General features: G+C 39.0%; 1 protein-coding gene across 2 annotated transcripts in view; it reads left to right on the top strand.

Annotated features, from left to right (window-relative positions):
- LOC139720716 (uncharacterized) overlaps window positions 1-23,143 on the top strand; it is a 59,604-nt gene extending 36,461 nt beyond the window's left edge. For both annotated transcript variants that reach the window (XM_071632069.1, XM_071632068.1), the window contains exons 7-12: window positions 1,633-1,821; window positions 13,305-13,549; window positions 15,627-15,770; window positions 16,796-16,873; window positions 18,404-18,569; window positions 19,312-23,143. In XM_071632069.1, coding sequence (XP_071488170.1) covers window positions 1,633-1,821; window positions 13,305-13,549; window positions 15,627-15,770; window positions 16,796-16,873; window positions 18,404-18,569; window positions 19,312-20,342 — 1,853 coding nt within the window. In that variant the 3' untranslated portion in view covers window positions 20,343-23,143. The remainder of the gene's footprint in view (window positions 1-1,632; window positions 1,822-13,304; window positions 13,550-15,626; window positions 15,771-16,795; window positions 16,874-18,403; window positions 18,570-19,311) is intronic.
- Window positions 23,144-24,667: the final 1,524 nt, after the last annotated feature.

Here is a 24,667-nt window from a genome sequence, read left to right as displayed (position 1 = left end):
CATTCAGTGCGTTGTGGAGACAAAAACTTCTGCATGCATTTTACTTTTATAAATCTTGGCTCCTCGTGAAATTAGCTGAAAGTTTCATGCACATGAAAATTTCTTATTTACAATACCTTCTCCCCCACCCTGCTTGATATTTTTGCATATTGCAATTTGAGATGCATGTAATGTAAAAGTATCTCCCACATTGCTCTTTGGATCTCCCTAATTTTGAATAGTAAATGTAGCAATATTTCCACTTGTTGCCGGGGTAAGGCATAGCTACAGTTTCTGTCAAAGCAAGCAGTGGTGCTGAGGTACCAAAATCCATCCCGAAAAAACCGATGTTCGTGTAAGAGTATGATCCAATAACAGTGCATAACATATAAGTATATATTTAAGTAATTTCTTATATAGTCGATATCTAGTCATGAACTACTCAGAGCGCTCGCTGCTCTCTCCAGCATAATGTTAAAGAAAATATAGGAAATGGATAAAGTACAAAAATAAAACAATACATTACAGAGCAACGCACTACAATACAATATAGTACATTAGCAGTAACTAAGAAGAAAAGAAGAAAAAATATTATATTAAAAAAAACCTGATTATATGATTGAGGAAAAAGATATGCCTCAACATGTCTGTGAAAAGTATCTAGGCTGTGCATGTTGCGAACATTATAAGCTATAGAAATGCATTTTTGATATCTAGGGGTAAATTCTTTTGATGATGATTCAGAACGCACAAAGACATGTGACTCTGTACATAGGCCTCATGAATCATTTTGCTGGCTGCAATGTCTTTTTAATGACCAGACCAATGTAAACACCATTAATCTCAAATAATTGAGATTGATTGGACGGGAAGAGAAAAAAAAAGGACTTTCGCCAGCACAATATTTGGAACACACATGAGTTTGGTCTGCTTTCACAGCAGTGGAGGGATCTACGTGTGTAAATGGCACGAAGACTTTTAAGATTGTTTGACCAGGGCGAGGTTGAATAGACTTGCAGTACCAAAAACAAGTAACATTCCCACTAGTGATGTTGTATCCAAGTATTACACATTGGATTGGCTAGCGCTGCTGTGACGTCTCCAGAGAAGAAGTTTCTTCATTGCTGTTATGGCAGTAAGATGCTACATGTTTGTGCATGCCCACATTGGCACCAGCTCTGTACTACTGTGCTCGAGTTGACCAGCTGAAATGTGCCCCAGAAGTTTTGCATTGAAGTTTGCTACTGATACAGTAGTCGGTGACAAGTACGGACTTGCTTCTGATCCTTATGACTCTTTGAACTTCACGAAGTAGAAATGTACTTGTGAGATAACTTCCTTGCTTTTAAAACCATTACGGAAGAATGGCCTCATATGTATGGTTTGGTTGTTGGATTCTTCAATGAAAGTCAAACAGTTGATTTAGATAATTTGAAGAGAAGAATGTAAATTACTCCTTCATTTGCAATCTTGTTTGGACCTGTACTCTGTGACATCAAAACGTAGTCATTACAACTCGAGGGAATCCTTACATTAGCAAGATTTTCCACAAAGTTGCCAACTTGATATGGCAAAACAGTGATTGAAGTTGCTCATCAGTGATTCATGTCGAGAATGAGTCTGAAACCAAATCACAACTTTGTGCATCTTCAGGAGGTGTGGATGAAGCAGACGCTGGCATCTCGGTGACTCCGCCCGCATCCAGGCCGTGCTCGGAGGACAACGCCCCCCAGCTTGGCTCCCTGTCGGAGAGCAATCAGAGCACCGCCCTCGCGGGCAGCGCTGGGCGAGTGCGGAGGAGGAAGAAGTACCCCAAGCGGAGGCTGAACAATAGGCTTAATGGTGAGTTTGTCATGGGCTTGTCATATAAACGTTGAAAAGTACCAACAGTGGAGAAATGCAGTGCCTTACAGACAGGTTTGTTTATGACAACTGTAGATCATTCATATAGTATATTTTAACAGGATATTTTTTTTTTTTAGGGGGGGGGAGGGGGAGGTCATGTTATTTCATGGGTGATATGTGCTTTGCTGATGTTTTAACTACTCCCTAAATATAAAGAACAAAGATGACTGATCTCCTTTTCAGACTTATGTCAAGATTCAAGAAAATTTGTGATAATAAATGCAGTACATGTAACTTGGACCTATTGCAAGTGTCTGGATGAAAGAGGCCCTATATAAAGGAACAGAGGAGATTTTACAAGGCTGCTGTCGAGATAGTACTGAATCCGGGTCTAGCAAGTTGAAAGACAGGCAACCAACAAAGATTACATTGTGTGGTGCTGTAGGAAAATTAGTGTAAATTGATCTTCAGATGAGCATAATTTTGTTTGGGCAACAAAACATATCTTAAAAATGTAAAATGTTCGTGAAAGAAAAAAAAATTGAAAAAAAAAAACAAAACAAAAAACACCAAACCCTTGCAACCTAAGACTCTCCTTTTGCATGCTGTGGTGGCTTCAGTTTGGGAGGTAAGACAACTTGGATTTGGATAGGACATCACTTAACTGATTATCTGACTGTCACCAAAAAATTTTTCTGCCAAATGTTTATGTAGAAGCCCTTGTCACCCCAGTGATGATAACAATGATTTTTATCATGGGTCTTTGCAGTCATGAAATACATGAGCTGCAAGTTAAGTGCTCCTTATCCAAACATTTGTTTGCAGTGGTGTAAACCCCTTGTGTGCCACATTATTCTGAGACCACAGAACGTGAGCCCTTTCGAAAAAAGATTCTGTGTCAAATCCATGTACATCTTTATAAAAATGTTTATGCTATGTAGTAATAATGCAGTTCAGCAAAAGTTTGAGAGAAAATTGCAAGCTTTGCTGTGATGTGACTTTTAGGATAAAGCTGTGACTAGTTTTCTTACAAATGGCCAGTCTTCAAGACAAAGCCCACGAACAGGCTGCAAAATTATATTCTAGGTTGTGATTTCATGTACTTTCTTAAATAGGTCTGAGAGGCATGACTTTTTGAAGACACAATTTCTACAGAAAATCTGAATTTACTTGAAAAATCCGCATGAACCCTGCTTTTTAGTCACCATGCCCTGCAAGCTATGTGAGGAGTGGAATTGTGCGTGACGCTTTCATCGTACTTTGGATGTTGTGAATTATTGATTGGTTTGTGCGTGATGGTGCATTTGAGCAAAATAGCGAAGTTGGCAAGCCGTTAAGTGAGTATGCAAAGATGGCACACAAAGTTTTAAAGCTCTCATCTATTTATGAACATTTTGGATGTGTCCTAGAAGACTAAAGTCCTTTTAGCTTTAAAAGACATTTCAAAAAGTAAAGATATCACATCTGTAATTATGTTGCAATGTATTGTCATTTTGTAAAATTTTATGAACATATAGACATTGAACTGTGCAGGAAGTAGTGGGAAGATACCTTGTAGTAATTGTAGAATTTACAAAAGAAATATAGAGCTATCCATGTAAGGTGATTTATATGCTGAAGTGCATAAAGCATGAATATACTAGTAATCCACATCTATGTCAGAATTTTAGATTTGTGATTACAGGATAACCAATAAGAGTTGTGTATTGCAGTCACACCTGGGGGGCTAAAATTATTTGATACATTACAGGAATCAGTATAAAAAACATTTTATTATAACAGAAGGTGTAGACCCCCCCCAAAAAAAAAACCAAAAAAAAAAAAACCAAAACAAAACAAAACAAAACAAAACAAAACAAAACAAGAAACAACAACAAAAAACAGCTACACACAGGGACTTTTGCAGCCAGAAAAACAACAACAACAACCATAGGAAGCATCAATATGTTAATTATGTACATCAGTGTTCATTTGTAAGAGGTTGTAGGTATCCTCATGTAAAAGTTTATACTTGTAATGCTCATGAGGGAACAGACACATATAAGGGGAGGGATATGCATGCACACAGTTTAGCATCTCATTTCTACTTTCTTTTCCTGCTTCCTCTGCATGTAATATGTTTGTTTTTGTTTTTATTTCATTTTCTTTTTTTTCTTTTTTTTTTTTGGGGGGGGGGTTGTCTCTGAATATTTCCCCCATGGTTATAGTGACATCATTTGGGTTAAGTGCGCACCCAGAGGGTCGATCTTGAGATGGTGGAATGTAATGTGATGTAGGCAGAATGAAGACATTCAATCTGGGGGATGTAGAAGTGCCAGAAACAGGCTTCTGTGGACATTATGGAATGTGTTGGTCATATCAAGTATTGGTGTCGGACTATTCCACACAGTGCCTTTTGCTAATCTTGCATGATGAAAAAGGCACATGAGTCACTCTGAGTTCACTTAAAGTGAGAATTCATTCAATATCCGATTAGGAAATAATGGAGTGCATAGGTGAGTACAAGTACTGTTGCTTGTTTGCCTGCAATAGCATGAAATTGATGGGTTTGTTTATTTGTGTCTTTCCTGTATGGTTCATGTTTTGAAGCCAACTCCCCCCCCCCCCCCCCCCCCAAGTTTTTAATTTCTAGTTTCAGGAGACCAGAAATATGTTGTTGTTGTTACTCTGGAAGGTAGCTCTGAAATGTATATTCGACGTAGGTGACAAATGGCGGACACTGCTTCATAACCTGGTAGCTGTGTGTTGTGAAGGTTGGCCTGACTCGGACATATGGGGAATCCCGGTAACAAATTGTTTACAGCTTTATACATAGCCTACACGCAACCGAAGAATCTTGACTGTTGTCGACTAGCGAATGTTTTGATGCATGCATTTGCTAACGGGTAATTTTGTTCCTCTGCAGGCCTGCGCAGATTGTGGTTTTCAAATGTACAGTGGTGGCCAGCAAATGGATATAGACTCAATCAGGCCAACTTTTCTATTGCACAATCTCTCCACTCTGCCAGGTCTTTAAAACAGTGTCATTAGTGTACTCAGCACGTTTTGTTTGTATTTTCCATCGTTTCCCGCCATGACTTTCTGTTCTCAAACTCTCAGATTCGTTACAACCGACGATAAACACACAAGGGTTTTTTTTTCTCTCTTTTTTGTTCAAAAAGCAAACAGGATTTCATGCAGCCATGTTTGTCATCTGAAGTTGCAACATCATAAGTGTTTTGTTTTTCACAGAGTGATCTGAACATATATCATAAAGGCTGACTATTTAGAGCCGTGTGTTGAACTTTAATGTAATATTGTATCTACAGGGATACATATTAATCGCTCAGCATCTCCTAAACCAATGTGTACTGTGCAAACATCCTGAAGTACTTAAAGTAAGTGATAAGGGGAAGATAGTTTATGAGACAATATTAAGCCAGCTTCAGAATAAACAACTCAAGTGTAGACCCAAAATACCTAGGTGTGTACAGTAAGACCTGTGCAATTGCAAATTGGGAAGAACGTATTGCGGAGAAATGGCGGAGACTGGATAGAAAAGCATGTCATTCACAAATCATTAGCTGTGTCTTACAATTGCATTTTTTTGTGTTTTGTTTTTTCATGTTAAGAAGAAGCAAAAAAAAACAACAAACAAACAAACAAGCAAACAAACAAATCTAGACTTCACTCCAAACTACAAAGGGAAAAAGTTCATATTATCAGTAATATCATTCTTGTTGTTGTTGATTGATACATCATAGACTTAAAGGGAAGGTAAACCCAAAGAACAATGTGGATTGAGTAAAAGCAGCAACATTAGTAGAACACATCAGTGAAAGTTTGAGGAAAATCGGACAATCGATGCAAAAGTTATGAATTTTTAAAGTTTTGGAGTTGGAACCGCTGGGTGAGGAGACTACTAGAGGATATGACGTATGAGTGGACAACAATACAAAGAAAATATAAAGGAAATTCAACAAAAATTCACTTTTCTAGAATCATGAAAGAGCAATGGACCAACCGCTTTCAGAAAGCAGGGGGAATAATTGCTACCCTTAACATATGTCAATATCAAGTTGATGGAATTTGTAATTTTCATGAAAAATGGATTTTTGCAGAATTTTCTTTATATTTTCTTGGTATTGTTGTCCACTCATACGTCATAACCTTTAGTAGTCTCCTCACCCAGCGGTTCCAACATCAAAACTTTAAAAATTCATAACTTTTGCATCGATTGTCCGATTTTCTTCAAACTTTCACTGATGTGTTCTACTTATGTTGCTGCTTTCACTCAATCCACATTGCTCTTGGGGTTTATCTTCCCTTTAACAAACCAAAGCATTTTAATGGGGAAAAAAAATGAAAAATGGGATAACACTAGATGCCTTCATTGTGATGGTTTGTGAAAAAGGTCAGCCAGCATACATGTAGCTGCCAATAAAGACTTTTTTTTTTTACATTTACGATTTTATTGATTCAGTTACCAAGATTTTCTTTTCAATGACAGGCAAGTAGAAGATGTCCACAGCGCTCAGAGGATTTGTGATAGGAAATTGAAGCAATTCTCGATCCTTTTCTGACTACGAAACCTGTAAAAGTTAGTGTTTCCTTTTTTTTTTTTTTTTTTTTTTGGGGGGGGGTAAAAGTATTACAATCAAGTAAGGGCACAATGCGTCATTTCCGATAATATGGGTTTTCCCTTTTCAAAAGAGACCTTTGCCCTGTCCACATGAGCTGCAAAGTTTTGAATGTGATATGAAACCCCCCCCCCCCCCCCACTTCACCTTCATGGCTCATTTGATGTACATGTATGATAAGAAGGCAAATTATCCATGGCTGAAGGTAGCTGCTTTTCTTACCCTGTATCTGAGCATTTTGTGAGACATGGAAAAGATGTTGCAAGTGTTCATCCATTGTCAGGCATGGACAGACTTGATACTGCCTGGTTTTAGGCTTTTGTAGGATTTGTGAGCAGTTCCTTATCGCTCCGGACACATAAAAGATTTATAACGTGAATGATAAAATGAGAGCCTCAAATAAGTTGAAATTCTCTGTTGCACCACCCCACCCTCAACCTCCAGTATGGTTTTAAACCCATTAGAGGAAATTTATTATTGCATGTGAGGCATTAGCTGTTCTAGAGACACCTTGTATTCCCAGGTACCTGCAACCTTCAAAAATTTCTTCATGTGAGTAAAGAAAGATTTATTTAAAAAGAAAAAAAAAAAGGAGTCGTCTTTGATCAGACTTCAGTCTGCAAAGTGCATGAACAGTAGTATATGTACCATTTGTTCACAACGGGCAAAAGCTTTGGCATTATTTGCACAACTGTTGCCTTCAAGAAACATACCTGTCATGCCCATGTTGAATTGACCCATTTTTGTGAGGGGTGTAGTAAACCATTCCCATGGTCTGGTCTGCACCTTCCGAAAAGAAAACACACTCCAAGAAGATGTGTTCCATTTCAGGCACTGTATCAACAAGTTACAATCTGGGTTATATCTCAACTGTCCGCAACATTATGTAGTAAGACTCACTCGGAGCAACACAGACCTTCTGCATTATTTCTCAACTGATTTTGCATTCAGTATCAAACTGACGTGAAGCGTCAAACCCTAAAGGAAACTTGTTTTGAAAAGAGATGATGATACCTTGATCACCAGGCCAGGTAAAATAGTTGGCTGGCATGGTCACACAACTGCTTTTGGGTAGCACTGATCTTCTTTTAATCTTTTCACTAATATTGATCGTTCGACTTTGAAGAAATTGATTGCTCCAGCCTTCCTTCATGTCTTGTAAAGTGTGTTTGTATAGTGTGTATGATTAAGTGAAAGGTAAACTCTGCTTACCTGTTTAAATTTGATTGAAGATTATACGTAAGGATGGACAACTCTTTTGATTGGAAATGGAAATCTACAAAATAAACCAGACAGACTCAAAGTCATTGATAGTTCTGACGTTGGTGGTTTCTAAATATCAGTGAAGATGCCTCCATAAAAAATGTCATGTATGGTTATAAAAAATGTCATGTATGGTTATAAAAGAAAAGCAGGTGAATTTTTATCTATTTGTAAACCAATCTTTATTTTTGAAAGCAGCATTGATCCTAGAGGTACAAGGAAGCAGTTTTTTTTTCTGTGAAAGGTCAAAGGTTTGCTATTTTAACCTCTGCTGTAAATAAACCCTGGAAAATCCTTTTTTTTAAAGATCAATCTCAAGCTTTGACCCTTTGAAGTTGGTTCATTCAACCTCAGATAGATTCTCTATAAGCTTGTCTCATCTCGGCCAGGTACCATGGTATGTAGGATGATTAAATGTTAGTTGTGGCCTGCTGCATGTATTGTCAAAGACAAGACAATGACAACAAATATGTGCAGACTCATCCGGCAAGAGTCTTATATGATCATCAATGTGACATGTTGGCATGACAAAGCTACGTGACAAAACTAAGCCTTAGAGCGTCTCTCAGCAGCTGGTGATTTTATTTCATTTTTTTTTTTTGGGGGGGGGGGGGAGATGGAGGGAGGAATGTGGTATATAAAAAAAAAGCTTGCAAAATGTAGACAGAAATGGCCCCTTATTCATACACTTTATTACTGGCAGGTATTTCACGTTCTATGACAACAGCTGTGCAACAATCAATCAGCGGTGAATAATTGAGTTGTCGCTGTGGTAACTGCAACCGTCAGTGATTGTCGTTACCATGGTAACTGCAGCTGTTGCAACTGTTGCAGCCATTAATGATTTTTGTTGCCATCGTAAGCGCAATGCCCGCACCTTACCGTAAAATGTGTTGCTGTGGTATAATCCCGGCAGCAGAATTTGCTGGAGTCTGTCGTTGACATGGTATCTACAAATTGTGCAACTTTCAGCAATTGTTGTTGCGTAACTTGTTGCAATTATGGCAGTAAGCAGAGATTGCTTATGCAGTGGTGAATGGGAGTTATTGTGATTTGTCATTTTCACAGCTCTATGTAGAAGAGTGCCCAGGGCAGTTGTTTTTGAAGTTGATGGAATTATTATTTCAAACAAGAGGTGAACATCATCGAGTCTTTGTCACTCTCCTCCTATCTCGAATGCATTATCACCGGAAATAATCACTATAAAGTTGGCCAATATTCGTGTTTGTTTTTCACATCTACACTCCACACATATACAATTACTCTTGTTTGCCACCATTACATGTGTACCGGTACTGTAATGAGCCGAGGATACGTTGTCAAATATTTACACACAATATCTCTCATGCCCTGTTTATGAGATTAAAGGTACAAACTTGATTCACTTTACAGCACAAATATTGCCAAGATGAATTCGACTTAGTCAAACATGTCAGTACGTGCCCTTTTGTTTCCTATCAGTGGAGGAAGGAAGAAAAACATCCTAAATCGGTTCGAGTACGCTTGACCTGGGAGACTTTGCCTCCACCACACTTCCGATTGCCTCGTGTTTTTGTCAAATGTGACCCGTGGTGTGAAGAAACTCACGTGAACATGAGCAGCAATGTGGCGGGAAAATGATGTGCAGCACTAAATTGATCATTAGCTTGCCACTAGCCTCATCTCCAGAGCCTTACAAGTAAAATAAAATGTACTTTAGATGGTGCATTATTTGTCTGTAGTTGGTGGATACTTTGCCTCTTTACCAGACCCGTACAGCTGATTTAGATATATAATATTCTGAAGATAGTGGATGATTTGCCTGATTTTGTTGGATTCTCTTCTTATATCCTTTTCTGAAAAAATATCCTTATGATGAATTTAGCATAGATTGCTCTTGGTGTCATTAAGAATTGTGTGGAAAATTTAATCATTGTCTCTGGAATCTAGTGACAGCACCTTAATTTGGGTTCCTCTTTGTCATCATACCTAAAAGGGATAGATACTTATGTACTGGTATTTATTCATTTTATTATTATTATATATATATATATATATTTTTTTTTTTTTGGGGGGGGGGCATGAAGCTTTTGATACTGTATACTGTGGGATCCTAACGTACTATGGTAGAAAAAGACCATAAATTCATTTCCGACAGGTCTTTTTGTGTCCAGCACAAGGATTTGTACCAGCTGTGCAGTGTATTCATTGGTCATCAGTCACCAATCTATTTCTGGGTATACATGGATGCCATGTATACCCAGAAATGGTAGTGACCCAGAAAAGGTAGTGACCTTTGGAATGTGTGTGTGTTTGTGCATGCTAGTGTTGTGTGTGAGAGTGTGTGTGTGTGTGGGTGTATGTGTGTGTGTGGGTGGCACGACATTTGCTACTGCAACAATTGCTCTGGTCTTATTTTCTCTAAGGACTTAGGGTTAGGGTGTGTGATAGGATTTTAAGTTCAGTTTGATGTGAGGATTAGGGTTAGAGTTAGGGTTATGGTTTTGTATGGGGTAGAGTTTATGTTTGGTTTTAATAGTGTGCAGACATTTCATGAGAGCAATTATCGCAGGGGCAAATGTCATGCAACCATGTGTGTGTTCATGTTTGTGTCTGAGATTTTATGCAACATCTTTGCTAACAGTCTACTTCTACTTTTTACCTGCATTGTAATAACTACATTGCATATCTTTTGGGTGCATTCTCTTCTAAAGCAAGATACAGTAGCTTTATGTTCACTTTGCTCCTAGCCAGAACACTCCCTCCTCTGGTCTAGCTCTGCATATGGCACTCCCCGTTGCCTAAAAGAGGCTATTACCACTTGCACATATTGCGATTGCATCGGGGCCAATAAACTTCTTTTTTGAGTCACCGATTTGATCAGATATAACCTGTGCATATCAAACAAAGGTTATCCCGGGCAACCTTTAAGCTTTGTGTGAAGTTTGGCGAGTCTTGTCCGACCTAGCAACAGCTTTTGTTTTTAAAACACTATCCAGCTTAAAGTACAAGTGAAAGAAGTAGATTAGATATTAATAGGTGTTTGCCAAGTATTTGCACACAATCGTCTGTAATACTGTCTTCAGTTATCGTTGAAAATGCAGACGGCACTACTTATGTCAGTATCTTCCTTATGTGCGTCCTGTTTATAGCAAGGTTATCATTGTCCAACATCCTGGTGATTAAGATTACATACATAGTAAAATGCATGAATTCGTGAAAGAGAAGTTCACAGAAATAGATGGGGCTCGAATAGCCATTGGCGTGATCTCCAGAATCCAGCAAATCTTTATTGGCAGCTTCAGCTCTGCATATGAGGAGAGGATCTGGATGCGACAGCATTTCACAAGACTTTGCTGCTTATCCTCCGAGATGATTGGAAACATTATTGGATCATGGGGAAGTTAGAATTGTTGATGTTGCCGAACTGTAGCTGCATTAAAATCCTACCCACGCCATGTCACTTAATCTGCTGACCTCCAGAGTATGGTCGATGCTGAGTGAGAATACTGTATGAGCTGAAATTTTCGCAGTGGTTTTATTTCGCAAATTTCGCGAATTTCCTTTGAAGCGCGAAAATAACAACACGCGAAAATAATAACGCGTGAATACACTGTAAGTAAGTTCATTTAGACCCTCGCAGCTGCGAAATTAACAACACGCGAAAATGTCCTCCAAGTAGCAATTCGCGAAAATATCTGTATGGGAAAATTTCAGCTCGTACAGTATACTTTTGTGCTAGACTTTGAAGGAAAGGATATTTTGATGGTTTGATGTTGTTTGTATTATAAAGAGACTTGAAATCCAAATATAGTGAATTATTGAGGGAATGCAGCAATTTTAGTTGAATACATCAGAGGAGTTTGAGAAAAATTGGACAATTTGTTCAAAAGCTATGAATTTTTACAGTTTTGGTGGGCAATCACAGGATGATAAGACTGCAACACTTTGCAATGTCATATGGACATTGATATAGAGAAAATATAAAGAAAGTTCAACATATTGTCACTTATCTCCCATTATGAAAGAGCACTTTGCTTACCTTTTTCAGAAAGCGGGGTGGGGGGGGGGAATAGTATGTCAGAAACAAGTCAAAGGAATGTTTTTCATAAGAAAATTAAATATTGTTGAACTCTCTTTGTATTCTTTTTATCATTTTGAATATGTGATGTCACGAACTGAAAAAAAAAAAGAAGAAACTGAAGAAAATACTATTCATAATGTAGACAGCAAAGGATATCTGATAGGAAGTCCAGGTGCCTTTTAAATGATGCTAGGCAGCTGTCTGGACTTGTCTCCAAGGGAAGTCTTCACGCCTACGCGTAGGAAGTGCACACTTGTCGTACAGTTATGATTTGTATGTATGGTTCAAAAGACTTGGAGTGAGAGTGCTCTGCCCCAATGCTCAGGGAATCAGAACATGTTTCAAAGTCTGAGAAGAAGAAACCCGTTTGTTTCAGAATGACAAAATCTCCCTGTTGTATTATATGAAATTCTAGTGCTAGTTGGGATCATGGAACTACACATATCTATATTATGCTCCTTAGAAAACAGAAAGGCCGTATTCATGATGTTATTTTCTTTACTTGCATTGGCAAGGGGATCAGTGTATGTATGTATGTATGTGCGTGTGTGTTTTTGTGTGCTTGTGTGATCGTGTGTTAATGTGTCTGGAATATTTATGACACATTTAAGGGAAATTACAACAGAATTGCAGGAACTTGCACACTTCCTTTTTTTCCACGCTATGAGGAGATGTTCTTGTCTGAAATGTTTACAGTCGGTATTTCGATACTGTAATTGACACACATGATTGTGTGGGAATGAAAATGGGAAGGCCACTATAACGCGTTTAGGGAAAAAACCAGTTGTGTCATGAAGACTATGTTCATTGCTATGTACATAATGAGGATTATTGTTATTTTTAGACGTTTAGCCATCCAGCTATTACAGAGTAAGCAGAGGGTATATAATGGGAAATATGTTTAAGTACAATCTATATGAGCAGTTAGTCAGTTCATGAACACACATTCAACTTGTAAGCAATTCACAGAAGACAAGAAAATCATGATTCTAATATTCTCTCATTTGAGAATTAGACTTTCTTTCCTTTACAGAGACAGTGTGAATTCAAACATTTCATGAACCATGTACTCTGATCTTCACAGGTGTAAAATACCATTTCCATTTGCCAAGGCAAAGTGGTAACAGCTTCACTCACCCCCCCACCCCCCACCCCCCACTTGCAGTTGGGTTGACATGACGTTTTGAGAGGTTTTTTATGTAGATTTCCTTTCTGGTGGAAGTCACTGTTGTTGTTTTCAAATCGTATGTTTCTGTTCAATTTTGGTGTTTTCATTGTTTGTTTTTTTTTAGCAATTAAAAAGCAGAAAAGTCACTTCACTTTTCATGTTCCATTTGGAATTGGGATACTGTGGACATGCCTCCACCAAGTCCATGCATTTATCATGCAAAAGTGATGCAAAGTACTCATTACATCCTTTAGAGATATATATTGTCATGAAACTATCCCCGACCAGTTTCAAGTGAAAGATCTCTGAGATGGAGATGGAAATATAACCCTCTGTGTTCTCCACTGGAATCTTTTAAACATTGCAGGCAGGAAGTCAAGGTCGAGGTCGGAATCATCCAGCCTGACCCTGACCTCGCATGTGAGCCGAAGGTCATCCCAGCGATCCTCGAAAAGATCGTCGAGGTCAGCGCAGAGGTCCAGCAAGTCCAGGGGAAGTTACCACGGCGATGTGGATGGTGGGCGGAGTCAGAAGGATCGCCCCTGGTACTGCATACTGTACAAGGCAGAAGAGGAAATCAAATCGCAGAGTAGCGACGTATGGAGTGTTCAGGTAAGCCCTGTTGCCCCTTTCCCCTTTTGTCTCTTGCATAATTATGTGAATCCATTGTAGATTATGTGAGACTGTATCATATGATTTATTACCGCTAAACATAGATAAAGTTTCAAATCTCAAAGCCAAGAAAATTGCACAATATTAATTTTGCTGAATGTATGAAATTGTGTGTTAACCTTCCTTTAAAAAAATCAAAGTTTTGACATCATCTGCCTTCTGTCTATTAAAAGTCTCAGAATGTACAGTAAGTTTTGAATGCTTCAGATTATTTGAAGCATGTGGCTATGGCATTTGGAATTGACCTTTTGTACTGGAATGCACAATATCCTGCATGATTGACAGTATCCTGACTTCATAGCTGATTTCCTCCTCATTTTATCTGATGGCTGGCTTTCTTATCATTTTTATCTGAAGGTTTTAGGAAGTAAAATGGGGAAAAATATGTGTATGGATAGCTTTAACTTTGATGCTAGAAAATTGAATAACACCTTGGTCATGAAATCAATGATCAGAGATTTTACCAGGTTTTTTGTGGTGACATATCACATAAATACGCTCACACATACACACACACACAACACACACACAACCCACCCACACACACACATACACATACACTCACAATCCCAGAGTGAAAAAATTTACTTTGTGGACTTAACTTAATACAAAATTGTCAAAAAAAAAAACAATGATGTTGCATCCAGACCTATTCTATGTTACTTTTTTATTATTTTATGTTGTTATTTCAGGATCTTGTATGGCTACAGACCCATCTCATATTTCATATCAATACCATAAGAGTGACTCTCGGCATTCTAGTATGGCACATGATTTTTGAATACAAAATGAAGAAAGGAAATCATTACAGTGTATGAAAAGTCTAATAAAGCAGAATATCACAGTCATGATGCTTACAAAGTGATGAATTCACATGACAATTTAGTATTATGAAACAGAAATTTGTCGCAAAATTTTCAATGGAATACTTTTCCCAGTGTGCGTCACAAGATGCTTCCTGTAAAAATGATCCAGTTCCGTATTACTCAACAACTCATTAAGAATAACACACTTGTAATAGGGACTTACCACAGACGTAAGCTATTACAAACGCTAAGTGTGAAACGGTTGGCAGTGTTAAACTGTTATGCATTTAGCATGGAAGGAGACTGATAGGTAAATGAAACACAAAAATATGTTTATTTTTCAATGTTCTGTGCATGAAAATAAAAGCATCTGCATGTGCTTTAGTGCACTCTTCAATCTACAAACAGTGAACAGTAGATGCATGTAGCCCTGTTTTGCCACACTGCAACAGCTGGTCCAGGCAATTGTGTCTGATTATTTTATTTTCTTTTGAATGCCTTGTTTTGAGCAAGATTTGGGGTTAATTGATAATATGACCATGACATGAGTATCAGTGCATTTAGTAGACTCTGAATTCATCGTGCACAGCCGACGGTGAAGGCTGAATTACAAAAACATTTTTGCTTTGTGATCAGCAGTCTTTAGTAGGGGCTGGAGAGTAAAAAAAAAAATATATTAAAAAAAACGGCAAAAGGAGACTAAATTTGAGATATCTAAAGGTCCTGTTTACTATTGGGAACACTTATTTAAAAAATGTTAAAGATATCACATTTGATGCATATGTGTAGGTCAGTTGTATCACAAAACATCCTACCATATAAGAATTTTGCAATGAAACCTAAAATATAAGAAGATATCACTATTTTTCTCAATAAACCATAACTGTAGACGGTTTAGTCTGGAAACATTTTTATTATAACCATTGTTCACGTTTTGTATATTTAACAATACTTCACACTGATTATACTGATTCAAATTTTACATTGGTTGTTTCTATCCCTTACTCATATTTTAAAACTATTCTGAAACACTAATGCTGGGTTTTTTATTTCATGAGCTAATGGTAGATTATGCCTTTAAGAAGCAGATGGCAGCAAGATGGCTGAACTGCTTTCCCCCATTTCAGTCTCTGTAAGAATCTCTCTTCTGGTCTCTCCACCCCCTTGTATTTATGTATTTATTTGTTGGTTGTTGTTTTTTTTTGCCACAGGAAAGAGAGACTGCGGTGGTGACGGATACGTCTGATGACCTCTGGTTCATGGAGGACGACAGGTTCTCGATTGAGTACGAAGTCGCGTCTGATTCCAGCGAGTCCCTGAGTTCAGGTTCCGACACCTCCGTCACGGATGCCGAGGTGATCTTCATTTCCCCCGTTTGCCTCCCAACCAATGATGTCTCCCAATGAACCAGTATAGGTTTCCTTGTGGCCTAACAAAATCTAAATGTTCCCGGAATTTGGTGTTGCTGACATGGCTTGCTGAATGTATGTGCAAATCATGTAAAGGTTAAACAACTAGATGTACAATGCAGATGGTATGGTATTTACATTTAAATGACGAAGACAGGTTAAGGCTGTGTCTCAGATATCATTCCGGTTAAAAACAGCAATATTAAAACAGAACTGAGCTTTCTCACATGGGTATTCTTGGTAGGGGATTTCCTCCTATGTCACACGTAGAGTGGTTTGCCATTGGTAGCTGAGTTATTGCGTGAAGACTTTTAGCAGTGGGAACTTATCCAGACTGTGAGACCTGACACCCCTCTCGGAGTGGGTGGGTCTATTATTAACCGCTGTCAGAAAAAAAGAAAACAACCAAAAGTCAAAACAAACCAGACCAAAGCAAACCTGACAGTTAATTTCTAAATTAAGGCCTCGGCTATCGTGTGTCTTTTAGGCCAAACCAATCAAAGATGTGACAAGAATTATGAAAACAGTACACGATTGCACCATCTCCCATCTAATTTTTTTTTTTGACAGTCTGTGTTTGTGGTCAGTCATGGATGGCTCTCAACCGGCTAATTTCCTGCAAAATAAAATTACCTTACACGACGTCGCCCATATTTGGGTTCCCATCATCCCGTGACTTGCATTTGATTCATGAGTCACAGACAGAAATCTTGCAATGTTTGACGGCGGGTATTGCAGGGTCACACTACACTAGCATTCATCCTTGTGGCACAGAGGTGAATGGAAGGACCTCCATCAAGGGCCTTAGCATTCATTCCAAACATTCAGCCAGCGTGATATCCAGTCCAATAGATTTCACTTGATGAATTTGTCTCTTGAGGTGTGGAGGGGAGTGCAAAGGGAGCGATATATTTGCATTTGCTGGTTAAGCATTCGGTCATTGTAACGAAGAGTCAACTGTGTCCTTGCAGATATTCGTCGAGGTTGGCAGCTCCAGCGATTCCAGGTTTGCTGATGAAGACACGACAGATTCAGAAATTCCAGAAGAGGTAGGCAAAGGAGTCATTACGTCGTCATTCAAATTTCCTCTTTCTGTGATTTTAGTCACGCTCATGTCATTTCATACAGCTTTTATGATTTACGGCGCTTCGCCACACTAACCTATCCTAGATTTAACATTGATTTTCGTTACTGTGAAACGAGGAATGTGCGCGTACATTTTAATTTCGCAAATTTCGCAAGAGCCAAGATTCGTGAAATAAAAATGCACGCAAATGTTCTTGTCTACACTATATGCATTGAATGTTACAGGCATCTTGCGAAAATGTCATGCCGCGAAAAATACCGTTGGCTCCAATTCGTGAAAATTTCATGACGCGAAAATATCGTGTTTTACAGTACCCTATAGCAATGTTAAATCTAGGATGGGTAAGTATAACGAAGTGCCGTAAATAGGTTACTCACTACTGAGTATTATGATCTTTGTGTGTGTGTTTTGTTTGTTTGTTTGTTTTTTGGGGGGGAGGGGTAGGAGATGAAAGGAAGCTGGTGAGCAGAGCTGTTTGTCAAAAAGTTTGTATGATATGTGGAAGACTCATGATTCAAAAAATCAGCAACAGTTTCAAGATAAAGAGGACAAATGGAGAGTCCATATTGTTGTACGAATGCCTGTGGCTATCCATAGTGATATCTAAAATTGCAGGGAACTACACAGCATCTAGCACCCTGATGTAGTATCATCTCATCAGATTTACTGTCTTTATTCCAAGTCGTGTTACTCTCTTCAAGAACTAGTTCAGGTAATAAGTTCTCTGATGAGTTTTATTGCCTGGACTCGTTAATAATCTGAGGTGCTGGTGTTGCAAGACGTACAGGTTCAACATTGTTGGCTATATTCTAGCACATGCACACATACACACTAATACAAAATTAGTACATGTATGTGTATGCATACATACATACATACATACATACATACATACATACATACATACATACATAATATGTATATTGACATACTTACACACACATACAATTAAAACATACAAATACACAACTACCCACACATGCGCCCACACAAAATACTCACATAAAGCTCTTGTTTGTTGTAGATCGTTTCGTCGAGTACCACAAGCAATTATTATTACTGAAACTCCAGGTGGTTGTTGGTTCAAGTTGCAAAATGTCTGCTCAAGTGAACACAATGGCATATTAATTTGATTGGATGGAGGTATTGCCAGTGAGAGCCGTAGAAAGGAACAAAGCCAGACAAGAGTCATGTGACTTGCTGCCTCCCCCACAGAGATTAAATCTATTGTTAGGCAGGAGTTCCTTTTTTTTTCTCTCCCTCACAGGGTGTGTGTGTGTCTTTAAGTTTGAACACAGCGTTGCAACTGAGAGCATTAGTATTGGATATATGTAAATCAATAGTGAATATTATGAAGAAAGATAGGGGCGTACAAATATAGTTTGCGCTTGATTTATCACAATTAGTGTCAGTTAGGAAATCCATTGTTGTTATTTCTTCCTTTATGATACGTGATGCCATTGTGTGTGTGTGTTTTCGCTGTCTGATGTAGGACAAGTGGCGCTGCTCCGAGTGCGATCAAATCAACAACCCGGTCCACGGTTACTGCTCCCACTGCTGGGCCCGGAGAACGGGATGGCTCGCTGACGAGGACCGCAAGAACCCCTCGGAGCGACTCGGCGACAAGCACACCCTCCGCAGAGCTCTGTCCGCCCCCGGTGAGTGGACTGTTATTTTTAAAACTAGAAAGGAGTTGTGCATATTATCTTTCTTCCAAATAAAGTGACTTTTGCAATTTACTCTCTCTCTTATCATCCCCTTGTCAATGGTAGGCACTTAGGTATGGTTCCTGTGTTCAGCGTCCATTTGTTAAGTAAACTACTGTATCTGCACGCGAGTCACCCATCTCTGACAGGTTAAAGGAAACCCAAACCCAAAGAGAAATATGAGTCCATTGCATTGTTGTTTTGCTGGAGTCATAATGGGTCATTATGATTTGTGAGCAAATCCCAGTCAGGAACACTTTCTAACTTTGTCAAAAGATGAGGAGATTTCAGTTTGTGTTTAGTTATTTTGGGGAGAATTTCATCAAGTTCTGTCTCAACAGGGAAACGTGATTTAGAGCAGTGTCATTTTGGATGCTGTGGTAAATATGATTCTATTTTTGATGGCCAACTGCATGGGTGCCACAAACGTTGTGCTATCTTTATGTGAAGACATTATTGTACTTTTGCTGATAGTATTGACTTCCACAAGTAATTGGGTTTTCAAGCGTGATCCCCATTGGTCATATTTTGGTCTTCATAAAAGCAGTGCAGTAATGATTTTAGAATGATATTTGCGTTAAAGCCACAACAATGGCACAAGCTGGCAAGTCCCTCTTTAGAGATAATCCTCATCCCCCCCCCCCCCCCCCCCAATGCTGTTGTTCATGAGATATTGCTTGTTTTGATGCTGCAGCTGGCTGCCACCAGAACAGCCTTGTTCAGGCCTCCAGTACCACAAGAGTTGTGACACCGACGGGACTCTACCCCGTAACCACTGACGAGGCTGGAACAGGCCACATGTCCACCCGGCAACGCAATGTCCGTGCGTATGGCCAGCTGCCGTACTTGCCACCGGCAGGGAGTGGTGGCCAGGACTTTGCAGACGGTAAGAGCCGTGCCAGCGAGGAAGACCGATGTGAAACCATTCCAGGAAGCAGCAAGCATGTCTTGGGTCAGACCACCATGTCCTCCCCTACTCCCATCAGGACCTTGCAGGGGATCCGCTGCGAGGGAGCTAGGCTCTCTGCTGTCGCTGAATCCACAGAGGATGTTGCACCAGGAGGTTCGGAGAAGGCCGGAGTTGATGAGTGTGGACTCCTCGCAAGGAGCAGTGCCGGGAGTGGGAGTGAAGACTTTGGAGTTGGTAGCGATGGATGCCAGCCAGTAGCGGGCGCGGCTGACACGGTCTCTCGCCACTCGACTGATAGCATCAGTGTGGAGGAAGGTTTTGAATCGGCGGAAAGCCTCGGTAGGAAGCGAAAAGCGCTCTCTGTCAGCCGGGAGGATTCTGGTGTCTGCATGAAGCGGCACATGTCAGGGCGCTCTGAGGGCGAAGAGGCCCCTCGCTCATCGAACGATGCGGGGCTATGGTGCTCCAGTGAGATCAGCCCATCACCTGTCATTGATGCCAGTTCCTGTGTGGCGAGAGAGAGAGTGGGCAAGCAAGAATCCCGGCAGGAGACCTCAGGTGGAGGGAGCCGTCCAGATCCCAGCCATCAGCCCACCAATGCTCAGATGATGCCAGCGAGTGAAGGCCCCACCCAAGTGCACGAACAGCTGTGTCGCTTCTGCCTCGTGCGCCCCAAGACAGCCAGTATCATCCATGGCCGCACCGGACACCAGGTCTGCTGCTACAAGTGCGCCAAGAAGCTGCGCAAGCGTGGGAAGCCGTGTCCGGTCTGTCGACGCCCGATCCAGCACATCATCAAGAACTTCTTCGCCTGATCTTGCGATGGTAATTTCAGCATCATTGAGAATTTGTTCCAAAGCAGTAAATTAACAAGTTACGTTCTCGCAGTTAACCCTTGGAGATGGTTCGATAGCGTTATGACACATATTTTCCACAAATCCCCAGCATGCTCTTGTCTTGTATCAATATAAGTTACCCCGCTGAAAACTATGCTATGCTTGTGTAAAGCCGACTTGTTACAGGGCTTCGTCATCTTTGAGTTACAAATGTCTTATTTATAAACAGAGCTAATGACCTAATTTAATGATAGTGTTGATTGCAATGAATGTTGTATTTGTATTGTCCTTGTGGTTTTCCTCTGTAATAGAATTTCAAGGCCTGGGCTTTGTGCTTTGCAAGTCTTCGAGTTCATGAAATGGCATACTTTTTATACATAATTAATTATTCAGGGGTTTGATCCCTTGAATTCACATTAATGAAAAAAAAAAGATATCGTGAAAAAGGTCATGACATTATATATAGAGCAATTGGGATACTTACTAGTTTCAACCTTCAAGATCTTTTTTTTTTCTCAAAATGTTGTCATATGAAAGTACGTTCTATTTCATGATAAGAGGCAAAGTCGAGTTCACAGTCATTCATCTTGCAGGAGAAAATTGTAACATTACATGTCCTTTTAAAGGGGATGTTTCAGTAAGCTAATTTGATTATTTGTACTTTTTTTTTCTTCGAATGATTTGTCTTGTTTTGAGGCTCTGTGACGTGCAGGGCAAATTAGGGCGAGTGCCTTGTAGGGCAATTTGATGATAACACTCTCTTCCCATTGAAGTGGGAGGATATGCAGTAGTATGTAACCAAAGATATGTTTTTAGATCTATGGTTGATTAAAAAAAGGCAAAAACAAAAAACAACTTACAGGCAAAAAAAAAAGAGAAAAATATGAAGAGATGACTAATGTGTAGATACAAGAGAGTTATGAAATAGAATATTTAAAGTATATATTTAGACCAGTGAATTGTAAAGAAATTGAGTTCTTGCCATATTTTGTGAATGATATCACTAATATTGTAATATGTACAGTACATGCTCTTTACCATGAAATGTGGTATGCAGTGAAGAGTAGATGAGGTGTGTTGAAGAAAGTATGCCTCAAATAGACAAGAGCTGGTGAATTTTTAGTCCATCGTTTGAAAGAAATGCCCCAGAGTTTGTCTGGGTCAACAGTATCCTGTACAATTATTTCAAGAGTGATAAAAGCAGTTTTCACATCAAATGCAAAAAAAAAAGAAAAAGAATAGTAATGGGTGATAAATCATAGTGAGCAAAAGATAGTTTATGCAGAATTTTGATTTCTGTGAAGATTCTACTAGGGAAAATATGAAAAAGGGGTTAGGGTTGCTGGTGCTAGGTTCAGGATTCTGCAGAGATAAGCAGAGATAGGGTGTCATCGTAATCTAATATGGTGTTAGCCCTGAATGCTAAAACTTCAAATCAATTCATTCACATTCTTGTGCCAAAACCTGTGACTTCATATCATCCACCCTTTCCAAAGCATGTCAGGCAGTTAGAAACAGTCACCCTGCCATTTGCTGGGTTGTATATTTTCTTCTGCTTCCATGTTCACCGTGGCTCTTAGATCCTTGTCATAAGATTTGTGAACAGAGAGAGAGAAAAAAAAAGCCATTTCACAGTCCATACTTCTCGGACACTTAACCTGTAACACACAGACTGCACGGGCCATTCCTGCTCTTGTTCATACTCAGTTGATCATATCATCAATTAAGAACCAGAATAGCATGAACTTGACATGAACTTATGAGACTTTGTACAGTGTTGGTGCCCTGTAGCTCTCAATCAGCAATACATATTTAGAGATGGGATTCCACTGATAAAAGTGTATCATATCTTTGCGTACAATAAACCGACAAGAACGGCACTGGTGCTTTGGTGGAGATGGGACCAAACTTTGCACAAAAAGACACAAAACAGTTCATATGTAAGATTATCAACAGAGGAGTATATTGTGTCAGATGTAGGGTTTTCTGTGTGTCATACATCTCGTAGATGTTTTGTTACCCAGCCGTTTCACGCACATCATAGTCAATCATAAACAGACATGTATTCTTTAATAAATCAGCATGTAAAAAAATATCAATATATATATAGAGAGGTCAGTGGCAACTCAGTGAGCGCAGCTGAATGTCCACATCCCGAGATACATCGCGAGAAATGGTTTTCAAAGGATATCCTTCAGTTCTGAAGATAAATCCACATTGTGTTGATATTTGTTTATTCAAAAGTTAAATATCAAACCTGATTACGTGTGTCTGAGTGCATATTTATAAGATTTTTTTTTTTAGCAAGAACGAGAATTGAATTATTTAACTTTTGTGGTTCACGTGTGTGTGTTACCATGGGTTTCTGTAACCAAACATTTATTTACAGATGATAAGTGTGTGGCTGTGTATTTTTTTTGTGTATCTGTGTGGTGTTCTATTGCGTCACATGTTCCCAGAATTATATTTAACAGTGTGTGAGTTTTTAATGCACAATACAGTAGAATAGTCAATTATTGTTGAGTTACAGGTAAATGTATACAGTTTTCAAGCCCAAAATGGAGCTAATTTATTTCAATAATAAGTTGGGTTTGCTGTCAAAATTTCCTTTAAACCCATTAGAATTGTACTCTTTGCAGAATGTGAACAATTAAATCAAAATTGAATTTTAATAAGATGTGGGATGAGTTTGTTCCGACATGTTCATCTGAGCTTTCAGTCTTGATTGAGATTACGGTATGGATGTAGTCTCCAATAATAGTCTGTTTTTAAACCACTTTCTTGTCTGTTAAATCTGATGCTATTAACAGATGTACTTCATTCAGTTCTATATAGCCAAAGCTTGGTTTATATTCTTCAGTATAATTTATAATAATTATTGAAGTAATGTCAAGGTTAGACACAGGCCTTAATCCTGATTTTGAGTTGAAGACAAGAAAGAAAAAGATGTGATCTCTTGTGCATTTTGTGTGTAAGATGTCATGAAATTTTAATTTTTTTGAAATTATTGTAATGTGAATAATGCCAAGAGGTAGGGGTTATGGTGTGTGAACTGTATTTCCTCACGACAAAATGTGTCGTACAGTTTGACGTCACTCTGTTCCAATCAAGATTTTGACGTACATGTGTGTTGGCTAGTAGGTGCGACGGTGGGATTTGGAACAGATATCAGTTGTTGTGTTCATATCGAGTCGCATCGTAGCAGATATGTGGTGAGGTGACATTGTGCAAGATATAGTAGGCGAGAGTGCAGTATAAATTGCAATGTTACTGGCTTTGCTGACTTAAGCTTTCAAGTTTAAACTGACAGAGAGAAATGCTTCTAGTTGGGTTCAAATGTGAGAAATCAATTCCTAACATCACAGCAGGGTGTTGAATAGATAGCAAGTGGTTATTTTGTAAATGGAGGTGTTGGTAGTGTGTACATTCGATGGATCCGTGATAGCTGAAGTATCTGTGATTTGAACTGTAGACTGCATGACAGTGATTGAGTGGTTGTGTTTTGTGGTAGGGTACTGATGTGCTAAGACTTGCGTCGTATAGCATACACATGATTAGAGAGGCGAGAAGAATCGCTTTCAAAAAATTAAACCCCAAAAAAGACAAAAAGAAAGGATGGAAACGTGAATGTGTTCGTGTTTGTACACCGGGGTTCCCACGTATTTCTGTGTGTATTTGACTTTGCCTGTATAGCTCTGAAGATGTATGACCATCATTGTCAAATTGATTTTGCTGCCTGTTGTGTAATATTTTGAAAATACATATAATTTACATTATAAAGTTTAATCTTAAAGAGATCTATTTATGGTATGTCGTCATAAAATGCATTTCTTACAATTTTTTTTTTCACAGTCATGCTTAGTAGCATGTTTTTGATAACACTGACCAACATTTACTAACCATACCATAGAAAATGATATCAAAGGGAATAGTATCGTAGAGAATGATACATTTTGTGCTCTTTTATGCAAATTTTCAGGACTCTGGGGCCCGTTGCATAAAAGTTACAATTATGGTAACTTTGCCATCCAATGGTAACTTCCATGGGAATTCCTGATTTTGATTGGCTGTTGAGTATTGCTACCATGGTAGTTACCATTGGATGGCAAAGTTACCATAATAGTAACTGTTATGCAATGGGCCCCAGGGTCTGATCTTAAGTGATTCCGTGAACATGGCAGTCATGGAAAAATGTTAAAGTCTTGAAACAAACATTGCATTCCATTCTTGATCTCAATAATACAGTTGCACCTTTTGTAGCTTTGAAGAAACACACACACACACACACACACACACACACACAC

Source organism: Diadema antillarum, unplaced genomic scaffold (assembly GCF_040938485.1).
Source record: "Diadema antillarum isolate AM-2024a unplaced genomic scaffold, OU_Dant_1.0 scf00000132, whole genome shotgun sequence".
In the NCBI taxonomy this organism is placed as follows: Eukaryota; Metazoa; Echinodermata; class Echinoidea; order Diadematoida; family Diadematidae; genus Diadema; species Diadema antillarum.
Note: the sequence above shows the minus strand (reverse complement) of the source record. Positions and strands in the feature narration are given on the sequence as shown.